The sequence below is a fragment of the Sus scrofa genome, chromosome 6 (assembly GCF_000003025.6).
Source record: "Sus scrofa isolate TJ Tabasco breed Duroc chromosome 6, Sscrofa11.1, whole genome shotgun sequence".
NCBI classification, from domain to species: domain Eukaryota; kingdom Metazoa; phylum Chordata; class Mammalia; order Artiodactyla; family Suidae; genus Sus; species Sus scrofa.
The window spans coordinates 79,099,418-79,126,930 of NC_010448.4; the positions used below are offsets into that span (position 1 = coordinate 79,099,418).

Genomic DNA, 27,513 nt, shown 5'->3' on the forward strand with positions numbered 1-27,513 from the left:
ATTTACCCTAAGGAGTTCTAAGTGCAGAATATGCACAGAAAGATGCAAATAATTCAATTTTATTATAAAGGACTTTAAATAAGATGGGTTTCTACCTTCTAACTTACTAGAATGAAAACATAAAACAATATACAAACTAGACTAGCACAGAGAATTTAAAATTTTTAAGAAAAGCAAATACTGATCTAAGCCTGAATGACAGAATTCTATGATGTATGAACCTTCTAAATATAGAATCTATTTTGAAAAGCATACAAAATGCAATTTCAAAAGAAAAAAGTAGGTTATTGGCATCTATGATAGTTTCCAGAATAATGCTTGTAATAGGAAAAAAATCAGAAAAAAAAACACCTCAAACTGAATTTTCTAAATACATTAATAACGCAAAACGACAAATTAAAACAATGTTATTTGTAAGTCCAAAACAATGTTAGAATGTGCTTCAGTTCTCACCTGGGTTTTAATGTTTTCGGGATCCTCAGCTTGGCTGTCTCGCTTTTGGCTGGGCTTCCAGGCGTTCTCTGCCTTTTTCAGGTGCACATCTTCTTTTACTGGGACTGTGATGATCTTCCTGGGTTCTCTTCTCTGACCGGGCTGAGATCTCCGAGGTCCAACATTCAACAACTAGGACAAGAATATTCTTTATTGTATCTACACAGAGTACTTACAATTTACTGTTTCTGTTGTGCTGCTCAAGTCAAGACTGATGATCACACCCAACACTTCCAGATGCAAAGATGGGTATCAGGCACTCAATTTAGACATGATCTTTTCTTGGAAGGGGGGCTGTCTTTGAACACTATCGCTATAATGTTCACCACTACAATTTTTGATCCTTAAGTCCTAAATGAGGTAACTAAAGTGATGGAGAATTATCTTTGATAAAGCTATTGTTATCCCAACAAAAAAGCAAAAAAGACTGAAGTTAACTGAAGCTGCTGCTGCTTCTTTTTTTTTTAACCAGTTATGTGACTTTGGACTGGTCACTTGAACAATTAGAAAAATTCACAGGCAGAAATCATCACAGTTACAAATCTGCTTAAAAACTGGGTCTCTAAACTTCCAGTGCGAACTGCAAATACATCCTTACCACAAAAATTCTCTATAGTTTAGACACCCTGACTGCAGATCTTCATAGATCCCTCTAGATTTGCTGGGCCAAAATACTAAAATAAGACTTCTTGAAGTTCTTTTGAGGCACAGTGGGTTCAGGATGCACTGCAGCAGCATCGAGGGTTCCATCCTTGGCCTAGGAACTTCCACGTGCCATGGGTACGGCCAAAAATAAAAATAAATAACTCGTCTTTATATCAATGCCCCTTGAAATAAATGTCTTCCTCTCTTTATCAGCAATTTGTTCTAGAGTCCCACTAACCCATTCTATTAAAACCAATATACCTAAGCATGTCACGTTGGTCATCAAATTAAAAATTGTTACTGCAAGAACAATGGCATGCATTCTGTGTATTAAATTTTTCACAATAATTGCTACTCTAAATGCTTGGAAATAATTTTTCAAGATTAAATATTTGGGTTGATATTAAGTTCTGCTCCTCTCAGATCTGTAACTTATTGACAGCCTTTACTTCTTCAGACATGTCATTCTCTAAGTGATGAGTAAATATTGCAATTAGATTTCAAAAAGAAAGAAAAAAAATATTTCGCACAAGACATATCTACCAGAATCATATCTCACTTAATGCCCTGGCATTGCCCTTTTGAATTCATATCAGGCTTAAGAGAAAAAAGTAGAAACTTAAAGGTTATCATTTATATAAAAAAGAAACATTCTAAGACAGACATGGTATGAGGACTTTGACAGGTGTCAAAACCTTTACATACCACTCATCTGTGAATTAATTCAATTACCATTCACTATCTGTCCTAATTAGAAAAAGTAGAATTGAGACCGTATCAGTATTAAAACTTAAAATTTCTGGGAAATACACACCAATCTTGTCAAATACATCCAGCTAAGGACTTAGTAATGATGATATGATTTTAGACTATTTCCTAAATATGAAAAAAACTGACTCAAATAAAATCAGAGGTACCATGCACAGCATAATTGAGAGAGAATTAAAGAAGATCATCAAACTGGCAAAATACCAACAGGGAACAGTTGCTAAACCAGAGAGTACTACCATAGAAAGATTTATTTATAACTGCAACTTTGATATGGTAGTCCAGGAAAAACAATTCTATTGAGAGAAGGCAATAAATCAAGTATTGTCTGGTATTTATAAACCAGGTTATATTCTAGTTTTAATTCATGTGGGTTACTACCTTTTTCAATGTTTTAATAAAATTCAAATAAATGCTTAGAGCATAAGACATTTAGCTTAATCCATATTATTTGCACATGAAGTTTTTAAGAACAAAGGCTGTGAGTATAATAGAAGGTGATTATGTCAAAATCATATGAGAACCGTAGTATAATTTGTAGATATAATTTTAATCATGTTTGAATAAAGTTAGAAAACATCGATTTCCAAAAAATACTGCAAACATCAATGAACATGCCTTGAGATTTCTTTCTTTTCTTTCTTTTTTTTGTCTTTTTTAGGGCTGCACCTGAGACATATGAAGGTTCCTGAGCTAGGGGTCAAAACGGAGCTGTAGCCACTAGCCTACACCACAGCCACAGCAACTCAGGATCTGAGCCACATCTGCAACCTACACCACAGCTCACGGCAATTCTGGATCCTTAACCCACTGAGCGAGGCCAGGGATCGAATCCACGTCCTTATGGATGCTAGTCAGGTTCGTTAACCACTGAGCCACGATGGGAACTCCAGTCTTGAGATTTCTAATTTATGCCATAGCTCTTTACCTTCCCCAAGGCAAATATGAGTGAATTTCAAATGAGCATCATGGAGATACAAGAAATATTAAGACGACAAAAGAACTGCAGATTTGAATTCAATTCTGCCACTTAGATACCAAGTTACTGTGAAAAGTCTAAATTTTGTTGAACTTAAAGTTTCTCACATATTAAATTCTTATCCTACCTACAGAGGTTATTCTGAGAATCATGGGATATAATAAGGCATGTAAAAGGACCATAAAAACTAGGTATGATATTAGGTATTATTGATACCAAAGAAAAGAAACTGTACAAAAAGTGATATATATAGATGGGTATAATTACCTTTAAACATCTGTGTCCTTTTTGTGCGTGTGAAAAACTTAATATAAATTGTAAAATTTACAGTATCCTTCAAAAGTTGCACCATATGTAACGATGTATTTACTAAATGAAACAAAATGTAGGATACTGTGCTAAGAGTTATGAAATATATATAAAAAAAAGCCTTATCTCTTTGCTTGAAGGACAGAAAATTCTGATTAACAGCTGGATAAGGAAGTTTAATGTATAATGTGCGCAGGGTCCACAAATGTCATTACTAAAATGACATTTCAAAATTTGGAGTTCCTGTAGTGGCTCAGCGGAAACGAATCCGAGTAGGAACCATGAAGTTGCAGGTTTGATCCCTGGCCTCGCTCAGTGGGTTAAGGATCTGGCGTTGCTGTGAGCTGTGGTGTCCGTCACAGACGCGGCTCGGATCTGGCATTGCTGTGTCTCTGGCATAGGCCAGCAGCTATAGCTCTGATTGGACCCCTAGCCTGGGAACCTCCATATGCCACGGGCGCAGCCCTCAAAAGACAAAAAAACCAAAACAAACAAACAAAAAACAACAAAATTTGAGGCTGATTAACTAATAAGCCAAAATTTTTTTCAGGTGAGCTAAAAATTTAAAATTTTTATGCACTCTTTTTCTTAAATGTATTATTAAGAAATTATACCCACCTTTGTTTTAGAATTTAATAAACATTGCTCTTATCTCACTCAGAGACTATAACCTCAAACCCTTCTGCTTACCTGGGTAACCAAAGAAAATAAGGACCAATATTCATTCTAGCCTTTTTTAAAGAGAGATAATCAAGGGTCCCTTTAAGAAAGAGGGAAGGGGAGTTCCCATCGTGGCACAGTGGAAACGAATCCAACTAGGAACCATGAGGTTGCGGGTTTGATCCCTGGCCTTGCTCAGTGGGTTGAGGATCTGGTGTTGCTGTGAGCTATGGTGTAGGTCACAGACACAGCTCAGATCTGGCGTTGCTGTGGCTCTGGCGTAGACGGTGGCAACAACTCTGATTAGACCCCCAGCCTGAGAACCTCCATATGCTGTGGCTGCAGCCCTAAAAAGACAAAAGACAAAAAAAAAGAAAAAAAAAAAAGGAAGGATGGAATAAGTTCAGGAAACTTCTTCGCACCCAGTATTTTTACAATAGCTCAACTAATTGCAAAGTTAGAACTTAAAATGTGCAAATCATTAGTCTAGATCCACAGCTCTTCTTTTCAATACATTTCTTTTGGGGCATTTTCTGTGATATATGCCAACAGATTACTACTAAAATTAGTACCACAATAACCAAGTAATTTGACTTTTGAAAAACTAGAGAGATGATACTGCCTGGGTGTTTGCAATAGATACATACTTTATTATCCATCAAAAAGACCTACCTTTATGTTTGAAAATGGTATATGCACCATATAACTGCATGTGATATTAAAAAACATTGCTATCATTAAAAATATTTTGTAACAAGTCTGCTGTAGGAAAGTTTATACCAGGAGTCATGGCAATTTAAGCTTTACTATGAAGCATACCTAGCAGTTCTTAATATCTTTGGGTGGTAATTATTTACAAGCCAATTTGGAAGCTCTATGGAACCAGAAACTATGAAAAGTAGGGCTGCTGCTTTCTTCCAGGCAGCATTATTGATTGTTCCTTTAAATGTTATGTAAATATAAAAAATATGGGGAGCTGCTCTTGTGGCTCATTGGGTTAAGGACCTAACACTGCCTCTGTGAGGATGCGGGTTCGATTCCTGGCCTGGCTCAGTGGGTTAAGGATATGGCATTGCTGCAAGCTGCAGCATACATCACAGATGTGGCTTGGATCTTGTGTTGCCATGGCTGAGGTGTAGGCCACAGCCGCGGCTCCGATTTGAACCCTGGCCTGGGAATTTCCACATGCTGCATGTATGTCCATAAAAAGGAAAAAAATACACAAAGGACATGTATAATGCATATCCTTTAAAATTCCCATCACTCATATTAACATATCAATATTACCCAGATTGATCGTAATGATTCCACTTTAAAATGAGCACGTGACACGAGACATAGCTATGTAAAGAGAGTGAATAATGCAGTTAAAGTTCATTTTTGGAAACACTACAAATTCTTGATAATGGATCATTTCCTGCCACATTACTTTGTACCAAATAACCCATTTATATAATATATAAAATATGCCTATATATATATATATATATACACACACACATAGGCATATATATATATGGACATATAAATTAGTGGGCAAACATACATTGTGATAGTGACTTTTAAAACTCATTTTCTAATTTCAATATTTTGAGATACAGATATTCTCAGTTCGTAATACCTCCTTTTTGCTAAACCTGATTAGACAAAAAGCTGGCAATGAAAAGGGACAGTATACCCTAGGAGAGGAAATGCAGCAATTCATACCTTCTGTGAGTGACATATGAACATAATTAAGCAATGTGATAACCACACATGTTCACCAGAGAATAATCAAAAAGGTATCAACATTATTTCAAATGTTTGGCAAAACAAAGACACCCAAACTAAAACAAAGGTTAACAAATATAAATTTAACCCACTAACAAGAGAAATAATGCTGAAAAATAAAGTATAAAATGGTTTCTAGGAGTTCCAGTTGTGGTGCACAGAAACGAACCCGACTAGAATCCATGAGGATGCAGGTTTGAGCCGTGGCCTCGCTCAGTGGGTTGGGAATCCAGCATTGCAATGAGCTGTAGTATAGACTGCAGATGCACCTCGGATCTGGCGTTGCTGTGGCTAGGCCAGCAGCTACAGCTCCAATTTGACCCCTAGCCTGGGAATCTCCATATGCCACGAGTACAGCCCTAAAAAAAAAAAGCTTTCTAGAAAGCAGTTTTCTAGGACTTTCTGGTGAGGAAATTCAAACTTCAGAAAAAAATTTAATTTGGTATTTACAGAAGTTAAAATTTCAAACTTGTGTGAGAAAAGAATATTATACACAGAGAAGTCTTTAAGATGGTGATGTTCAACAAAAAATCTACTTCAGATTAGGATTTTCTGTATGTTTTACAAAGCCTCCAAGATGGTACAGACATTCAAGTATTTTTAATCATTGTTTGGCTGCGGGACAATAAGTCAAATAATTCAAACATCTACAAAGTAACATCTGTTTTCAGACAGTGTAGTCTTATTTCAAAGTGGGTTTCAAAAGATGCCGCTTTCAGAAATAAAAAGGTGATGGGGAAATAAAAAGTGTCACCTTTATATAAAAATGTTTTTACAAACACAAAACAAAGTAATATAAAATAGGGTGATCCACAAATATTTGTATATCAAACCCCATGCTCCTCCAGAACTTTAGGTTAAGTGCTCTCTATGCCATTCCAACTTGGGGAAAAGAGGTATGCACATCATTGGCAACACTGGCAACTTGCTTTCTACAAGTCTATAAAGCACAGAGTAGGCAGAGTCTGCCAAATTCTGCACAGGGCAGTACCCCAGTAGAACTCCTTTGGCGATGCCACTTCCACTGGTGAAGAGCCTGCCATTGAGGGTATAAAGGAAATCTGCGGTTTATCAATACTGCATTCTTTTGTACATATCATTTTGTATATTTTGACTTCATAACCTACAGTTAAGTGAGAAGAGCAAAACAGAAAATGTTATAAAACCACAGACTTGTTTTTTTTAAAAAAAGGATTCAGCGCACCCCTAGAGGCAGGCTTTTCAGGAGTGGGTGTGACATCACCAGTGGAGTGCAAGTTGGGGCTTTGCTCTGTTCCAGAATTTGCAATCCATGCCTACTCTGCACCTTGCAAATCTGTAGAAACAAAGACAAAAGAGATGATCATTAGCTGAATGTCATCAGAGAGCTCTAGAGTTTTAGGACACCTCAAGACAAAACAGGAATCCTATATCCAAAGTTGGCTCTATTTTTAATGGGACATTTCAACCAAAAACTATGAAAAAAAATTCAAGACCAAATTAATGCAGACCAGCTTCTTTCAAGTAGAAACGACTCAAGTGTATTCTTTATTTGTTTTAATGTTAGTATGGAAAGGATAGTCTTCGCCTCTTCTACTTCTTCTTCTTGGTTAGAAGAATCAAAGAATAAAAGCCGCTCTCTTGCCATTAGACAAGATGTCATGACGTCTATGACAGTTTCTAACTAATTGGGTTGTAGGGAACTTGCACTTACAGGTACACCTCTTCCACCAGGGCTTTGCCTTCCAAAATCTGCAAAGGCTGGAGTAAAGTCTGGTCCTCGAGGCAAAATCCGAGGATCCAGAGTTCGCATTGGCAATTTGGGTTGGTTGATCTGCATAAAGAAGCAAGGGAAAGCTTAATACGAACTCCAGAGCATTCGGTGACACAAAGATAAAAACTTGAGACTCCGAATCATGATAGACTCTCCTGGGTTAGTAGCCATAGTGCCCTCAGGTCAACAATGGCTTTTTGCTTCCCTGGAATGATTGGACGTAAAACTTCCAAGGGTAGGCTAGACAAAATCAGTGGACTGGCTCACTGGACCCTTAGACCAGTAGAATGGCACAAGGCAAGCTGTATTGAGAACTTGTCAACTAGAGCCAAGTTCTGGAATCTTTTTCCAGGATTATTAATGTACTTGCCTATAAGAAACCTGATACTGCTCATTTTTATTTTGATGATATTGACTTATGGTTAGTAAAGGACATATTTTAAGTGGACAACAAATCTCAAAAGTAGGTAAATTTCAAGTATGATGACTCACTTTAAATCTCACTTTGCCTTGTAAATTGGAGATACCTGGCTTTGTATTGGCATATAATGTGACTATAGACTCAGTAAAGCTAAGAAATCAACTCATGACTGGTCGAAGTCAGAAACCAGTAAGGCAGGAAGACAGAAAGGAGTATCTTCTAAAAGGATAATTGTAATTCAGTGACTCTAATAAAATTTGCCCTCTGAAGTACTTAAGTAGTGTCAAATTAGTACCACCAATCATTCACCAGTCTTTATGTAAGTAACAAGAGAAGAGACTTGGACAGCAAGAGAAATAAAAAGATCTGTTATAAGAGAGTAAAATAATACAAATAAGGTCTGGATAAGTAGCTGCAGGAAATCTCAATAAGAACTGGATGTCATTCTGTAAGATACTGTCTCCACTCTAATTAGAGAGTAACACTTCCTCTACAAAATGAAAACATTTTAGGCTTAGACACCAAAATTGGCACCCACTGATTTACATGAAGTTACTTGGGCAGATATACACCTGACTTTACATTTTTAAGTTTAATAAACAGATGAAATAAATACTAACTTGTACTAATTTTCTGTATGTACCATTAAGATCAGCTGTAAAGACAAAAGGTACCTATTTATCTGCACAGGATTAAAGACTAATACTATTAGTACCTATTAGGAAAATATGAATTATGTTAACTCCCACTTAAATTTAATCCGCCAAATACTTTCCTAGGTTTCTGACCCATCATCAGTGCCATCCTAATTCCATATTGAAATTTAAGAACAGTGGGGAAAGAGCTCTAAGTCACTTTAGGCATATTAGCACAAGAGACACACAATTTCCACCACATCACTAAGAAATAGCTATCATAAACTGACTATAAATTTTAAAACTTTACCACTCAAATATGAGCCAAATCACACTAACTATAATCATATAATAAACCCAAGAGTGCTTAATGAAACATATAATTCAAATGCCATTTGGTCTAACAATTTCTAAAAACCACTCATACTTCAAATATTTGCACTGATAGTTAAAACCAGTTCCCAGTGAAAACAGCTTTCTCTGAGTGGGCAGATTACCTTGTCAAGAACCACATCACTTATGGGAGGCAGACCCTCTGGTTTCTGAATACAGGCTGGCATGAACTGGAAATCCAGCAAAAACTCCCTGTCATACTGCTTCTTGCCTTCAGTGTCAGCAGGCTTCCAGGATTCTAGAAAGAGGAATGTAGGCAGGCAACTGTCGTAAGGTCATTATAGATATATCCACTAAGGGTATGAGCTGATTCCAGTATTTTACTTTATCTCATCATATACAAACAAAAACATAAAGGAAACAATGAATTACAGTCAGAAAATGTCATGTAAAGTTTTAAACTGTTATTTGTTCCTTTATCCTTTTTGGATACCTTTAAATAGTAAATCTGAAATAATGTGCTATAGGAACCATTTCATTAATACATTAAGCAGCCGTTGGCTGTGGGGTGTGTAATGATCCTCATGAAATAAACTACCAGACCTTTTACAATTTTTAAAGGTTACACTCCATTTACAGTTATTACAAAATGCAGGCTATATTTCCAGTGTGGTACAATACATCCTTATAGCCTATCTAATACTTCCCAGTTTGCATATAATGCTTTCATGGAAAAGAAGGATACTTTGTATGCTTACTTGGAAATGTTACTTTGGAGGAAAAAAAGGCAAAAGGATGTAAAACACAAAATCAAACAGATTGGATTTCCCTTATGACGCACCGGATTAGGGATCCAGCATTTTGACTGCAGTGACCTGGGTCGGTTCCCTCCCTGGCCTGGGAGCTTTCACATGCTATGGGTGCAGTCAAAAACAACAACAACAAAAAACAAAAAACAAAACAAAACCCAAATAACTTATTTAAGATTCTGAAAAGTCTAAACATCTAAATACAGGTTTCCCGCCCCTTGATCACAGTTTAAAGAATATAATGTACTTGCTTGCTGGGCCAACTAACCTGGGAAAGCATGCATCTTTATCCGAAAATTCCTGTCACTTAAACATATTCTTAGCTAGTATTTTTTTGTTTATGTTTTTTTGGCTGCATCTGGGCCAGGATCAAACCCACACCACAGCAGCAACCCAGGCCACTACAGTTGACAATGCTGGATCCTTAAGGTACTGTGCCACAGGGAATTCCTCTTAGCTAATATTTTTTTTTTTTTTTTTGTCTTTTTTGTTTTTTGTTGTTGTTGTTGCTATTTCTTGGGCCGCTCCTGCGGCATATGGAGGTTCCCAGGCTAGGGGTCCAATCGGAGCTGTAGCCACCGGCCTACGCCAGAGCCACAGCAACGCAGGATCCGAGCCGCGTCTGCAACCTACACCACAGCTCACAGCAACGCCGGATCGTTAACCCACTGAGCAAGGGCAGGGACCGAACCCGCAACCTCATGGTTCCTAGTCGGATTCGTTAACCACTGCGCCACGACGGGAACTCCCTTAGCTAATATTTTTAATATGAATTTAAAATTAAAGTTAGTTTTCTGTCACAGCACTTACTTTGCTACTACTATTGTTTCAGCTATCATTACTCACAATGCCATTATTACTAAAGTTGGAGAATTTATTGCAATTTTTATTGGATAATAAAAGCAAGTAATAATTTTTTCTTTTATTTCTCTATCCCTCTCATTTTTTTTACGGCTGCACCTACATCATATAGAAGTTCCCAGGCTAGAGGTCAAATCTGAGCTGCAGCTGCTGGCCTACACCACAGCCACAGCAATGCCAGATACGAGCTGCATCTGTGACCTATGCTGCAGCTTGTAGCAATGTCGGAACTTAATCCACTGAGCAGTGCCAGGGATTGAACCTGCATACTCACAGACACTCTATCACGTTCTTAACCTGCTGAGCCACAATGGGAACTCCAATTATTTTTCTTTTAATTAACAAAATACTCATCAAAATCAGGTCCCAGATCACTTCATGATAGCACACTAGATCATTTTTATATTAGTTGTTCTTAATATATAGGTCACAGACTCACTGAAAATTCTGCAGACATTTTATTATTTTTTATTTACTACGAGACATACAGATTATTCGGATCTAAATTTTATATTGCCCTTTCCCCCTGTATTTTACAGGGGCAAAAAGCAGTCAGTTGATTAAAACACTTGGGCCTATAGTTGTGCCCTTTTTCCTTACTAAAGGATAAAAATAAAATTTACACAGTCTTAAAATGACAACAGTGTTTCAGTCCCTGAACAACAATTGGTGATTGCCCAAAAGCTTGATGAAATGGTGTAAGCCTATGCCAAAGCAATCCTGAGGAACAAAAACCAAGCAGGAGGCATAACTCTTTCAGACTTAGGCGATATTACAAAGCCACAGTCATCAAGACAGTCTGGTTACGTCATATAGTTTTGGTACCAAAACAGACATACAGACCAATGGAACAGAATAGAGAACCCAGAAACCTACAGTCAATTGATCTTTGACAAAGCAGGCAAGAATATAAAATGGGGAAAAGACCAGTCTTTTCAGCAAGTGCTGCTGGAAAAACTGGACAGCCGCATGTAAATCAAAGAAACTGGAACACACCCTCACACCATGCACAAAAAAAACCCCTCAAAATGGCTTAAAGACTTAATATAAGATAAGACACCATCAAACTCCTAGAAAAGAACATAGGCAAAACATTCTCTGATATCAACCTTACAAATGTTTTCTCAGGTCAATCTCCCAAAGCAAAAGAAATAAAAGCAAAAATAAACAAATGGGACCAAATCAAACTGATAAGCCTTTGTAATCTCTAAAATATACAAACAACATACACAACTCAACAGCAAAAAAGCCAACAACCCAAATGAAAAATGGGCAAAAGACCTGAATAGACATTTCTCTAAAGAAGATATGCAGATGGCTGTATACAATGAAAAAATGCTCAACATCACTGATTATTACAGAAATGCAAATCAAAACTACCACGAGATACCACATCACACCAGTCAGAATGGCCATCATTAATAGGTCCACAAATAACAAATGCTGGAGAGAGTGTGGAGATAAGGAAATCCTCCTACATGTTGGTGGGAATGTAAATTGGTACAACCACTATGGAAAACAGTATGGAGGTACCTTATAAAACTATACATAGAACTACTATGTGACCCAGCAATCCCACTCTCGGGCATATATCCAGACAAAACTTTCCTTGAAAAAGACACATGCACCTGCATGTTCACTGCAGAACTATTCACATTAGCCAAGACATGGAAACAATTCAAATGTCCATTGACAGATGATTGGATTAGGAGGATGTGATATATATACACAATGGAATACAACTCAGCCATAAAAAAGAACAAAATAGTGCCACTTGCAGCAACATGGATGAAACTAGAGACTCTCATACTAAGTGAAGTAAGTCAGAAAGAGAAAGACAAATACCACATGACATCACTTATATCTGTAATCTAATACATGGCACATATGACCCTTTCCATGGAAAAGAAAATCTTAGACATGGAGAACAGACTTGTGGTTGCCAAGGGGGGGGGAGAGGGAGTGGGATGGATTGGTAATTTGGGGTTAACAGATGCAAACTATTGCCTTTGGAATGGATAAGCAATGAGATCCTGCTGTATACTACTGGGAACTATATCTAGTCACTTATGATGGAGCATGATAATGTGAGAAAAAAGAATGTATACATGTATGTGTAACTGGGTCACCTTGCTGTACAGTAGAAAATTCACAGAACACTGTAAACCAGCTATAATGGAAAGAATAAAAATCATTATAAAAGGAAAAAAAAAAAAGAAATGGTATAAGCTTAAATCTTTAAAAGAAATGTGAATATATTGAGTCCTAAGGTTAAAAACAACATTTATGGAGTTCCCGTCGTGGCGCAGTGGTTAACGAATCCGACTAGGAACCATGAGGTTGCGAGTTCGGTCCCTGCCCTTGCTCAGTGGGTTAACGATCCTGCGTTGCCGTGAGCTGTGGTGTAGGTTGCAGACGCGGCTCGGATCCCGCATTGCTGTGGCTCTGGCGTAGGCCGGTGGCTACAGCTCCGATTCGACCCCTAGCCTGGGAACCTCCATATGCCGCGGGAGCGGCCCAAGAAATAGCAACAACAACAACAACAAAAGACAAAAAGACAAAAGACAAAAAAAACAACCAACATTTACAATAGCATAATCTTACAATTTCATAAAGTCTATTATAAATAGTTCACTGGTAGTATTTTCACTAAATACTAGTTATCAGTATATTAAGGTGTTATCAATCAATGGCTTTCAAACGTTTTTGACTATAGCTCACAGTAAGAAATCTGACTTCATGACTCTGAACAAACATATATAAATAAAAGTTTCTTAAAATAATACTTCCTTTAGTTTGTAATGCACTGACAATTTTTATTCTATTTTCCTTTTTAAAAATATTGGTTATAACTCACTAAATTAATAACTCTATTAAATGGATTAAAACCAGAAATTTGAAAAAGACTGGTCTAGATTATTTTTGAGGCCCAATATATTACATTAAAACCCTGCCTCATCCACAAGTCACTAGACTTGGCAGACTAAGAAAAACTATTCACCTAACCCAAACTTCCTACTTTTCCTCACATGTCCATACCAAATCCCTCCATGAATCTCAATGTTAACCATGGTTTACATGGTATTGGGACAGAGGTCAAGTGCATTTGATGGTGTCTAAAGTTGAAAGATCCTCTAGGCTTTATCACCTATTTCACAGGGCACGTCTCATACCACAGGTGGTCAAGAACTTAGCATACTGGTTCTGACTGCCAGTTCTACAGAGCGATTTCAGTCAATAAGCTAAGTTTAAGGTCTGTGAAATGACAAGTATCCCAAAGAACATGGTCCTAAGCTGAAATATCCCTTTCAATTAAAATGAATAAATTAAATTTCTCTTGTCAAAGTCTAGTACAGACCGATTCCCTTTGTCAGCTACTCCTCCAATGCCAGTAAAAGCACAACGCCAGCATCAGATATCAGTTCCACTAACATAAGACTCTGGATTTGCTGGTCACTAACTTATGCCTGCTGAGCTATTCTGTAAATATTACACTGTGATGAACCCCATCCTTCCATCCAGTATTTCTCTATGAGGCGGCAACATTTCTCTAAGTTGCGATAGAGTGAAGGCGAGAAAGGAAAGACATACACAAGAAGGCAGGGATAAACTTACCTGATTTAAATGGGAATGTGACCCCTTCACCAGAACTATCAGTGGAGCCTGAATTAGCATCTACTCCTTCACCCTCAGAAACACTCTCAGCACCATTACGTACAGGCTCAGCTTCTTCTCCATTTTCTTCCACAGCTTTCACGTTTTTTAGGTCAGAGGGGTCTCTTTCAGGATGAAACCCTTGGCTCATTTTATCCTGCTCAGATTCAAGTACTTTGTCACTTGAAAGCTCCTCTTCAGCTTTAGGCTAAAGCATAAGTGAACACAGAGGTTATATTTTCACTGTGTGTAAATATACTTGAAGACCTACACTTATCCCCTCATAAAGCACAGGAAAACATAGCACTTAAGTTAAGGATGCCTGTGTTCAGCATATGGCACTAGAATGGTAAGTTTATTTAAAATACTTTTCTCATTTCATCTCTTGGGATAAAGCAGACAATTCAAATGGCTACTGAAATGCTTTAACATGACTAATGAAATCTAAATATATCAAAGGTTAAAAAGGAAAGAACTGTTAATCCTTCGAACTTGATGGACACGAAAGAGCTCTAGTCAGAATCTAAATCAAGCACTCCTAGCCTTGCCACTAAAGCTCAGCAAATAAAAAAAGAAACACTAGAGGGTATTTTTTGTGCTGTCCTGTTCTGCGAAATGGAGAATTTGATGAGTAGTTTAAAGTAAGTCCCACGAAGCTGACCATCTCTCATTTTACAAGGAGGTTACCTCTTAATTAAAATCTATTTTGTTTACTGGTTCTTAGAATTGTCTGAGATTGTGATCTTAATCAAATCATTCATGGAAAAATGCTTGGGAATATATTCCCCCAGGAAGAAATCTGGGTTCCGGTGCACCCTATTTTTAAAAGATAAAACATAATTAAAGTTATTCACCAGATGATTTATTACCATTTTGATTTCAGATTAAAAAAAAAAAAGTATTTCTTAAGGTCATATGAGCCATAAAAACTCCCCAAGATAAAGTTCTCAATGAACTTTAAGTCCTTCTTTTTTATGAAGGGACGCACTCTGAAAAAAGTCCTTTGGAAGCACTCTGAGGAAACAGGAACTTACCAAATCCCAGTTGATAAATTCACAGTAAGAGAGCCAAATTAGAGGCTCTGCTGAATTGGTTGAAAAGAAGTTTAATTAAAGAGTTACAAACTCTGCTTTGTTATTAAGTGAAGTAAATGACATGTTGTAACAGATACAGTGTTAATAAATTTTCTTCTACCATAAATCAAATCATGGGGAAAAGGCACTAAGTTTTAAAATGATGTCAACAGAAACAATTTTTAAGCCTTGTTTCTAAAATGGAAATAAAAAGTTCATGCAAACACACGCATGCACACACACACACACCTACACATACATGCACATGCTTCCTTGCTCTGGAGAGCATGGAAACTATCAAAAGAAAGACATAAAATTCTAAGAAAATAAAGGATAAACATGATTTATTTTTTATAAAACACATCAGAAAGTAGGCATCTTTGATGAAAGTTTGAGAAAAAACCGATCGCCAAGTTTGAATCATGAATAAGCGGTCATATTTCTTATTCTATACTCTACTACAGTCTGAATTAACTCAAAGCAACCTTGTAACCTTACAATTAAGTATAGGACATTAAGAAGATCTTTAATAATTTGGAATATAAGTCTGTGAATGGTAGTTAAAACTTAACTAAAAAGCAGTATAATTACATTATACAGAATTCTTATTTTAGATCCTGTAAAATGTGAAAAAAAATGCTATTTTGGAGAAAAAATTTGTTGAGTCGTCTTCTCTGTACCTAAAATCAACAAGAGACGGTCTATTGGATATAAACAGAGGCTGTATTACTTACAAAGTCAACTGCTAACTGGGAAAAAAAAAGCATAAGCAAATTTGGTCCATGAATGCTCACAACTCAGAGCACAAGAATCACTGAGGTATCTGAGCCACATTGTTATTAGAAGGGCTATTTTTCAAGGGAATACACAAAAACAGCTGCATTCAATATTTATGATGATTATTTTTCTTTCTGTAGGATGGAGCTCTATTCAATTAGTTTGCAAATATCTAATACTCCTTGAATTATCTACCCAGAAAGCATGACTGAAAAAATAAAGCACTTTATTAGCTGGCCTATTAAAGCAGAAACTTTCATAGGAACTTAATAAGAGAAAAATTCAGTCGACAAAACTGCCTGCTTAATGCATGAGTTTTTGATAGAAAATCAGATTGACAACTATGTATGTAATGATAGATGAAATATCCTAAAAATTTTAAACAAATTTTAGGATGTCTTGACTAGCAATTTTAAGATGGATCATCCTTCATGCTCTTTCTAAGCTTCAATTTAAAAAATCTGATTAAATATTTGTGATGACATAACAACCACTTATAACCTAAAATATCTTGATACCTGAAACACATTCTTTTGAAGGCTGAGAAAAAAATATAAGGAGAGATTTGATGATCAGTGAAAAATGAAGACAATGACAACCAAAATTTACTAAACTACTTTAATAAATGCTCAATTTTAAGAAAGACAAGGGACTAGGGTTTCTGGAAAAAGTCTGTGTGAAAGGGACTAAATATCTTTTTAATATCCTTTTAAACTATAAGGTTAAGAAAAAAGTGATTGGTTCAAAATGAGTCCAAACAGTTCTCATATATGAAGAATAACAATCTAAAGCAGGTTTTAGCAAATGATAGCCCATAGGTTAAATCGGGTTTTGTAGAGTATGCAAGGTAAGCTTGGTTTTTAATCTTGCAATGGTGGAAAAATATTCCAAAGAAGAGTATTTTATGACGTGAATATTATATATGAAATTCAAATTTCAATGTTCATCAATAAACATTTACTGAAATATAGCCACTCATTCATTTACACACTGTCTATGGCTGTTTATGAGCTACAGCCGCAGAGCTGGGAAACTGTGACAGGGATCATATCGTCCACAAAGCATGAACTATTTACTATCTGGACCGTTAACATGAAAAGTCTGTCAATCCCTGACCTGAGGATGAATATTTGAAGGCACAGGAATAGTGACCTACCTATTCAATATTCAATAGTGCTTTAGAAAACAGCCACAGGGCAAAGGAACACGAAGTATAATAGGATAAAATGAATAAATTCAACAGGTGAATCTAAAGAGAAACCAATTTGTGAAGCTCTTACAGCCATACCAGAAATGCATGCGATTCCCCTCCCTCTGGAAGGTATTTTATTCTCTGTAGGAGCAACATTTTCTTGTTCAGTTGCAAAAGGAGTACAGCAACTGTTTGCAACTCTGTCACTTATTGTCAATTCTTACCCCCTGATAACCACAACAAAATCACCCATGAAACATTTTAGTAGTTGCTATGGAACTAACTGTGACATCAATAGAGCATCATGTAAGAGCAATGACAGGACAGGGAGAAGTAACAAAAGGGTACTGTGAGCTGCCCTAAGAGGGTAAGAATCAGAACTAGATATAAACGCTTTATGAAGTAAATGCATTTAAAGTTATTATAAAATAATTTCTACATTTTAATGTTATAATCTTAAACATTCAATAAAAATTATTTTAATAGCTATACGAAGAGCTCAAACAGAAAAAGAGCAACATGTCGTTTACATTACTCTTTATTAAAAGCTTCAGTACATAATGGTATATATATATCTATGGATTCATATATATGTGTATATATATATGGATTCATATGTGTGTGTGTGTGTATGGAGACTGGAGACTAGGAAACTGTTAAAGCGCTCCTTAGGACTAAATCTGCCCTTGATTTTTTCCCTCACGTCTTGGACTGGACCTGGTGTTCTGTATCCCACAACAAAACCGGGCATGGCTTAGTTCAAAAGACAAACCCTAAGTGAAAAGTTATGATACTGGGATGCAGGAAAAAGATTCAAAATGAATTTCCCTAAACTACCCAATGGTTTCTACCAGCACTGCTAAGAGGTATTTGAAACCCCACCCTCCTTTAAAATTAGATTAGTCTTTCCATCTAGTTAATATGGAATTTTCTTTTCCATTTTTCTTTACCAGATTAGTCTTTCCATCTGGTTAATATAAAGAAAACAATTACACAATAACTTAGTTTTGCCATTCAAGAAGAGGTATTTTGAAAAAGTGAAGAATTAAATGAAACTGAACATTCTATTAACAATTTTGTAAAAATTCTATAAACGGACTTAAATCAGATTCTGAACTAGATATATCAAATTTTGCTTGGAAAACAGTCTCCCAAGAAAATGTTATAAACATACACCTGTCTTAGGAAGTGGCACCACTGTTCTGAAGATGCCGCCGCTCCTTACCTCCAAAGCTGCCTCTAACACCTCTTCAGTGGTTCGGGTCCGATCTTTTGGTTTCTTCCACATCTTTGGTGCAGTTATAGCTGCTTGAGCTGAAAGAGAAGAGCAAGCTATTACTTCCACTGCAAATCTGTAAATATTAGGTCTAAACGATACCTATATTCAAATTTAGCAGACAAAAAGAAGGCTTCATTGACAACATGGCGATGGATGATAAAGTGAACAACTGTGTAGTTGTGGCCCAGAGATTGCAATGGTAAATGTCTTAGGCACAAATTGTTCACAACAGCTGATGTAGCCTTCAACCAGTCATCTTAAGTTCCTTCTATTTGATGGTTAGGACATAATTAGGCACATAATTCAGTATTTGGTGAGTATCTACATAAGAAACTGGCCTACCAGCCAATTCTAGACTTCTCTGTTGTTAAATCAAGTCACACTTCTCAGGCACCAGCACATTCAACTATAGAGTGTAAGAGTAGGATCAGATGCTATATAAGGTTCCTTTAAGCCACAAAAAATACTAAATTTCAGATTCCATTTTTAAAAGCTTTCTAGATAACAAAAGTTACTTTAAGATTTAATTAGACAACAGTTCCACAACAGTCAATTCTCATTTCACATCAATACTGTAGGCCTAGGTTTTCATACTGCTGGGGTGACTGCTAAGGAAAAAACAATTTTTACTGAATTATTCTATTATATCAGGAGTTCTAGATGAAACATTATTTACAAACGATTTTTAAAAATTTGCCTTACAAATTCCACAAAATCATTCAACACTTGGATGTACAATTTAAAGATAATTTAAACATCGGAAAGCAAATACATTATATTAAAAGGATCCCACAGAAGCCAGCACATGAATCAACAGTAAGCATCGAGGTTTTCAGGCAGATGGGTAGGTAGCAGAAAGTCAAAGGTCTATATATATATATAGACATTATCAAAAGTTAATGAACACAAAGCTGAAGGGAACCATGTATCTAATCTGATAGCCCAATTCAACTAACCCATCTCTCTGTGGCAAACTCAAATCTTTTTTAGAAGAACAATAGAATATAAACATCCACACTCGTCTTGGGAATAAGAAAAAAGAGACAGGAGCTCCCATCGTGGCTCAGTGGTTAAAGAAGCCGACTAGGAACCATGAGGTTTCGGTTTCGATCCCTGGCCTTGCTCAGTGGGTTAAGGATCCGGCGTTGCCAAGAGCTGTGGTGTAGGTCACAGATGCAGCTCGGATCTGGCGTTGCTGTGGCTCTGGTGTAGGCCAGCGGCTACAGCTTGGATTAGACCCCTAGCCTGGGAACCTCCATATGCCAAGGGAGTGGCCCTAGAAACAGCAAAAAAAAAAAAAAAAAAAAAAAAAAAAAGATAAAAGAGACATTTAATACTCTTTTCAAAATTAGTGCATCATCATAAAAATATTCTATAAATCTCCTTTGTAGGAGGTTCCTGTTGTGGCTTAGCGGTAACAAACATGACTAGTATCCATGGGGACACAGGTTCGATCCCTGGCCTCGCTCAGTGGGTTAAGGATCTGGAGTTGCTGTGAGCTGTGGTGTAGGTCGCAGGTGCGGCTGGGATCCCCCGTTGCTTTGGCTGTAGTGTAGGCCAGCAGCTATGGCTCGGATTCGATTCCTAGCCTGGGAACCTCCACACGCCCCAGGTAAGGCCCTAAAAAGCAAAATAGATAAACAAACAAACAAACAAATAAATCTCCTTTGTTACACATACCTCAAACCAATTTGTCTTTATCCTTCCCTTCACAGACCATGATGAACAAGAAAACATAATTAGACCAGCTGTTATTCTTCCTTTGTGGCTTACCCAAGGTGACCCATTTTCTCAAAGTACGGAAGTCAGATTATGGTAGCTGGGGGTCGGTTTAAACTCACTACTGCTTCAGTCTTATGAATATGAATATGTATATTCATGCATTCATGTATGTAGGTATGTAGTGGTCTCTATTTTTTATAGATCTTCAGATTTTATTTATTTTTATTTTATTTTATTTTATTTTTTTTGTCTTTTGTTGTTGTTGTTGTTGTTGCTATTTCTTGGGCCGCTCCCGCGGCATATGGAGGTTTCCAGGCTAGGGGTCGAATCGGAGCTGTAGCCACCGGCCTACGCCAGAGCCACAGCAATGCGGGATCCGAGCCGCGTCTGCAACCTACACCACAGCTCACGGCAACGCGGGATCGTTAACCCACTGAGCAAGGGCAGGGATTGAACCAGCAACCTCATGGTTCCTAGTCGGATTCGTTAACCACTGCGCCACGACGGGAACTCCAAGATCTTCAGATTTTAAATAACAAGTCTCTTTTATGTGCATTTCCCCAAAATGTCTGGAATTACTTTTACTTCCATAACTGAATTTTTTTTTTAATTTTTAAAATTAAATATGGAAGTTCCAGATTAGGGGTCGAATTGGAGCTGCAGCTGCCAGACTATGCCACAGAAACAGTGTTGCCAGATCTGAGCCATGTCTGTGACCTAAACTGCAGCTCACAGAAATGCTGGATGCTTTAACCCAATGAGTGAGGCCAGGGATTGAACCCTCATCCGTGGATACCAGTCCGGTTCTTTTTTTTTCTTTTTTTTGGTCTTTTTGCCTTTTCTAGGGCTGCTCCCGTGGCATATGGAGATTCCCAGGTAAGGGGTCTAATCTGAGCTGTAGCTGCCAGCCTATGCCAGAGCTATGACAACTCGGGGTCCGAGCCACATCTGCGACCTACACCACAGCTCATGGCAACGCCGGATCCTTAACCCACTGAGCGAGGCCAGAGATTGAACCTGAAACCTCATGGTTCCTAGTCGGCTTCGTTAAACCACTGAGCCACTATGGGAACTCCACCAGTAGGGTTCTCAACCCGAGCCACAACAGGAATTCTGTAACCAAATCCTTTTTTAAGAGCAGGAATTCAGCTCTAATTTCCATTTGTGGAAAAGGAGAAGACAACTTTCTCCAGGATTTGTTAAGATTAAGTATAAACTCACGAGGAGTTTTCCGTAAACAACAAAACCAAAGATGTAGATAAACTTTCCTTTCAAAACTGTATCAAATGTATCCCACCCTGAAACATTAAACAAAATATTTCTTCCATGGGTAACACAATATAATTTTAACTTTTTTTAAACTTTTTTTTAATTACCTAGTTACCAGTATTCACAATAGCCAAGACATGGAAGCAATCTTCAACAGATGAATGGATACAAAGATTTGGTACATATACACAATGGAATACTACTCAGTCATAAAAAGAACAAAATAACGCCATTCACAGCAATGTGGATGCAATTAGAGATTATCACATTAAGTGAAGTAAGTCAGAAAGAAAAAGATAAATGCCATATGATATCACTTATATGTGGAATCTAAAACATGACATAAATGCACCTGTCTACAAAACAGAAACGACTTATAGAGAACAAACTTGTGGTCACCAAAGAGGATGGGTTTGGGGAGGGATGGAGTGAGAGGTGGGAGTTAGCAGATGTAAGTTGTAATATATGGAGGCGATAATCAACAAGATCCTGTGTAGCACAGAGAACAATATTCAATGTCCTATGATAAACCATAATGGAAAAGAATATGAAACAGTGTATCTATGTGTATAACTGAATCACTCCGCTATATAGAGGAAATTAACACAACATTGTAAATCAACACTTAAAAATAAATAAATAATAAAATTAGCTATTTACACAGAAAGAATTGTTACTCTGTTCAAGTGGCTATTTAAAGTTTTAATTTAAAGAAGTAATTCAGAAAAAGAGGTAAGAAAAAGTACGCACCTCTTTAGGAGATGACCAGTCCTTTAAAAAACTGAACAGAGATGCAAACACACCTAGTGTCTACGCAGATTGGGATATATATCCCCTCTCCTACCATTATCGATGGAGAGGTGCAGTAAACTTTGGGTGTGCTAGAGTAGGGAGAAGAGGCAGGTGACGAAGGAGTGAAAGTAGCATAGGAGGGAGAGACAGAAACACTGACTCCCTGATTTAAAGGACAGCCAACACCAAATTAGCTAGAATCAGGGAATTAAATCTAAGACTCTCTCTCAGATTTGTCCTTTCCTTTCTAGTCCATTCCCAATGCCTACACCTTAGATTAGGCCCTTATTATTGTATTGATTTAACTAGGAGAGTCTCAACTCATTGCTTCCAATTTTTACTTTAACACATCATATATAATATTGTCTGAATGATGGCCTCTCTTAATAACTGATTTAACTGGTTATTCGTCTACTTAAAATATTCCTTAAGGCATCAACCATAGTGCCAAGCAAAGTTCCTTACACAGGGTAGACATTCAAATTTACTGACTGAATAAAGAAGTATTACTGACATTTGCAAGACAAAGACAGATTTCCCCCCCGTCTTGCTTTAAAGCACATAAGACAAGTGACAATCTCTGCATAAGAATCATAATTACCTGAATTAGAAATGCCTAAAGGGGCCTCCTCTACTCTTCATAAGAATTCAGTACCACAGGCACATTTAATTTCTACTACTTTAAAGCACAAAATAATTCAAACAAAAAAAGTAATACTACAATTTTAAGATTTTTTGCAAATTTTTTACATCACTGGCAGAAAAATGTTTTCCCTCAAAGATCTTTTTATGGAATGACTAATATAAATTCTGAAAAATACTGGGGACACAGATAAGTTTAACCATTGGGTTTTAATAAACAAATGGGACTACCTCAAACTAAAGAGATTCTGCACAGCAAAAGAAACCATCATAAAAATTAAAAGACAACCAACTAGGAGTTCCCGACGTGGCTCAGTGGAAACGAATCTGACTAGCATCCATGAGGATGCAGGCAATCCCTGGCCTAGCTCAGTGGGTTAAGGACCCGGTGTTGCTGTGAGCTGTGGTGTAGGTGATACAGCTTGAATCCTGTATTGCTGGGGCTGTGGTGTAAGCCAGCAGCTACAGCTCCAAGACAACCCCTAGCCTGGAAATCTCCATATGCTGTGGGGGCGGACCTAAAAAGACCAAAAAAAAAAAAGACAACCAACTAAACAGGAGAAGACATTTGCAAATCACAAATACAATAATGGGTTAATATCCAAAATACATAAAGAACTCATACAACTCAACAACAAAAAGCCAAACAAATTGATTTTAAAAATGGGCAGAAGATCTGAACAGACGTTTTTCCAGACGACATACAGATGACCAACATGCACATAACATGTTCAATATCACTTATTATCTGGAAAATACAAATCTAACCACAATGAGATATCAACCACAACTCTAAGAATGACTATTATTGAAAAGATAAGAAATAACAAATGCTGGAGGAAGTGTGGAGAGAAGAGAACCTTTGCACACTGTTGTTGCGGCTATAAGTTGTTAGAGCACTATATAAAACAGTATAGAGGCTCCTCAAAAAATTAAGAATTGAACTACCATACAACCAACCTATTACACATTTGGGTATTTATCTGAAGAATGTGAAAACACTAATTCAAAAAAAGATATATGCACCCCTGTGTTTAAGGCAGCACCATGCAAACAATCTAAGTGTCCACTGATGGATGAATGGATAAAGAAGATATGGGGTGTGTGTGTGTATAGTTACACAACTACATACTACACATACTACTCAGCCATAAAAAATAATGAAATTCTACCATTTGTGACAACATAGATGGACCCTGAAGGCATTATGCTAATGAAATAAGTCAGATGGAAAAAGATAAATACTTTGTTGATACTTACATGTGATTTAACTCATACATGAAATATATAAATAAACAAAATCAAAACAATCTCATAGATACAGAGAATAGGCTAGTGGTATCCCAAGTGTAAAGGGGTCAACTGCATGGTCAACTAGACTTGTGGTAGTGTCCATGCTGTAGTGTATATAAACTATAACATTTTGTATCCAAAATGTGCATAATGAAAAAGAAGATAACAGGACACTTCACTACTAGTAGGGAAGGTACATTGTCACAGAGTTGTACAGAGAGAATAGAATATTCCAGTAATGGAAATTTCAGTGAGAGGTCCTACTCTTAAAATCCAGTTCTAATTCCTTCTCATTTCTGTCATTTCCCCCCACCCCCATTTTACTATTTTTTCCCACCTGACTTTGAAATCCTAAAAGTTGGCAATAAATCATTCCGATTATATCATATTCAAGAATCTTGCCTAGAGTTTCTTGAGGCTAGGCATCCTATTTTGACTTTTTTTTCTTCCACAGGAGGAACAGGAACAGAGCAAAGAAGAAATCCAGGTGAGAGAAGGAGGATGTTTTTATAAGAGAGATGTAAATAAACTGGAAAATAATAATTATGGTGACAAAACATGCAAGAATGACAAGGTCACTGAGAGATGTCAACCAAAAGAAACACTACTGTCTGTGAGCATTTTTCCAGCATCTTCTTAGGTGGTGTTTTTTTTGATAAGGGTGGATGGCTTGGTAATTATATTCCACAGTGTATGTTAAAAATAGGTTTTCTGGAGTTTCCTGGTGGCCTAGTGGCTAAGGATCTGGCGCTGTCACTACTGTGGCTCAGATTCAATTCCTGGCCTAGAACTTCTGCATGCCACGGATGCAGCCCCCAAAAAAAGAAAATTAAAAAGATTCACAGAAGCTTAAACAGTAAAGCTATTCTCTCTAGAACTTAACACTGAAACTAAAAATGTAAGAACAACAAAATGGTTAGTCTTAAATTCTATGAAAAAGATACACCCATAATACAATTTCAAAGTTCTTTCTTCCAGTTTTAACATTAAACATCATCAAAGTAAGAATCAAATCATAGGTTTATCAATTTTATTAGTGTTCTCAATAACTACTTTTTGGTCTTATTGTCCTTTTTTCCTACTGTTTCTCTTTTTTAATTTCCCCTATTATCTTTATTATTTCTTTTGGGTTTAATTTTGCTATTTTTTTAATTTATAATTTCAGCTTTACTGAGATATAACTGACCTATAAAATTCTAAGATATTTAAAGTGTACATCATGGTAATTTGACATATGCATATGTGTACATGTGAAAAGATTTCCCCCCATCTAGTTAATTAACACATCCATCAGAGTTCCCATGGTGGCTCAAAGGAAATGAAGCTGGCCAGTATCCATGAGGACACAGGTTCGATCCCTGGTGGCGCTCAGTGGCTTAAGGACCCAGCACTGCCATAAGCTATGGTGTAGGTCACAGATGCAGCTTGGATCTGGCATTGCTGTGGCTGTGCTGTAGGCCAGCGCCCACATCTCTGATTTGATCCCTAGTCTGGGAACCTCCACATACCATGTATGTGGCCCTAAAAAAAGACAAGAAAAAACAAAACAAAAAAAACCCCACATCCATCATCTTACATGTTTATCTTTTTTTTCCTTGGTGAGAACATTTAAGTTCTAGTCTCTTAGCAAATTTCAGTTATAAAATACAGTGTTATCAACTATAGTCACCATTATTACATTAGCTCTCAGACCTTATTCAACTTATCTGTTCATTTAAGTAGTTTCTTCAGGTGGAAGCTGAGGTCAATAATTAGAAACTATTTTCTTTTCCGGAATGGGTATTTATTTTGTGGTGTAAAGTGCCAGCTAAGTACTGTCCTAGCAGTATGTTAGGGAGAATGATGTGCTGCCAAAGATATCCACGTCTCAATCCCTGGAACTTATGAGTATGCTACCTTACACGGCAAAAGTAACTTTGCAGATGTGATTAAGTTAAGGGATCTTGACACCAGAAGACTATTATCCTGGATTAACCCAATGGATCCAAGGTGATCAAAATGGTCCTTACAAGTGGGAGGGAGGCAAGAGAATTGAAGAGATAAGAAGATGCTATGCTGATGGCTTTGAAGACTGGAGGAAAGGTCCCCAAGCCAAGGAATATATGTACCTTTAAAAGATGGAAAAAGAACAAAATAATGCCATTTGCAGCAACAAGGATGAAACTAGAAACTCTCATTCTAGGTGAAGCCAGAAAGAGAAAGACAAATACCATATGATATCACTTACATCTGGAATCCAATATACAATGCAAATGAACCTATGTACAAAAAAGAAACAAACTCATGGACATGGAGAACAGCCCATGGTTGTGGTTGCCAAGGGGGGAGGGGGAGGGAGTGGGATGGACTGGGAGCTTGGGGTTAGTAGATGCACACCATTACATTTACAGTGGATACGCAATGAGATCCTGCTGTATACCACAGGGAACTATATCTAGTCATTTGTGATGGAACACGATGGAAAATAATGTGAGTAACATATATATATGACTGGGTCACTTTCCTGTACAGCAGAAATTGACAGAACTTTGTATATCAACCATGGTAAAAAACAAAAATCGTAAAAAAGAAGAAAAAAAAGATGGAAAAGGAGAACAGATTCCTCTCATAGAGCTTCTAGAATAAACAAAGACCTGTTGATATCTTTATTTTATTTTATTTTTTTTGTCTTTTTAGGGCTGTACCTGAGGCATATGGAACTTTCCAGGCTAGGCGTCCAATCGGAGCTATAGCTGCCGGCCTATACCACAGCCACAGCAATGCCAGATCCAAGCCATGTCTGCGACCTACACCACAGCTCACGACAATGCCAGATCTTTAACCCACTGAGCCATGACGGGAACTCCCTGATATCTTGATTTCAGTGCACTGAAACCAACTTTGGACTTCTGACCTCCCAAATTGTGGTGATATGTTATAACATTATGCAACAGGAAGTAGATATGACCACAAATTTTGATTTGGGTTCATTTGGTTCAAAGAACTTTATAATTTTCAGTCTTGATTTCTTCTTTGACCCTTGGGCTATATGCAAGTATTTTATTTAGTTTCCAAATATCTGAGGGATTTTCCAGAGATTTTTTTTTTTCTTACTTATTTCCAACTTAATTGCATTGTGGTCAGAAAATGTACCTGCTTTGACTTGAATCCTTTGAAATTTATTTAAAACTTGTTTTATGATTCACAATATGGTCTATCAGGGCAAATTTTACATATGCACTTATGTACCTGTTGTTTCAATGTTTGGAAAGTAATTAAATCAAGTCAGGTAATTGTGTGGTTAAGTCTTCTATTGCCTAATTTTCTGTCTGCTAGTTCTATCAATTATGTTTTTATAATTATGTCAATTCCATGTCACTATTTTTTGGCTATGTGAAATGCAGTT

The 27,513-nt window shown here is 37.0% G+C and overlaps 1 protein-coding gene across 38 annotated transcripts in view; it reads right to left on the reverse strand.

Moving 5' to 3' along the window:
• Positions 1-27,513, reverse strand: part of EIF4G3 (eukaryotic translation initiation factor 4 gamma 3) — a 359,841-nt gene that overhangs the window by 77,196 nt on the left and 255,132 nt on the right. For 22 of the 38 annotated variants that reach the window (XM_021097671.1, XM_021097668.1, XM_021097673.1 and 19 more), the window contains 5 exons: positions 18,357-18,445; positions 14,051-14,297; positions 8,930-9,063; positions 7,317-7,436; positions 454-624 (listed from right to left, as the gene is read on the reverse strand). In XM_021097671.1, coding sequence (XP_020953330.1) covers positions 454-624; positions 7,317-7,436; positions 8,930-9,063; positions 14,051-14,297; positions 18,357-18,445 — 761 coding nt within the window. Of the gene's footprint in view, positions 1-453; positions 625-6,827; positions 6,939-7,316; positions 7,437-8,929; positions 9,064-14,050; positions 14,298-18,356; positions 18,446-27,513 lie in introns of all 38 variants that reach the window. The other 16 variants (XM_021097639.1, XM_021097660.1, XM_021097662.1 and 13 more) reach the window with 1 other exon arrangement.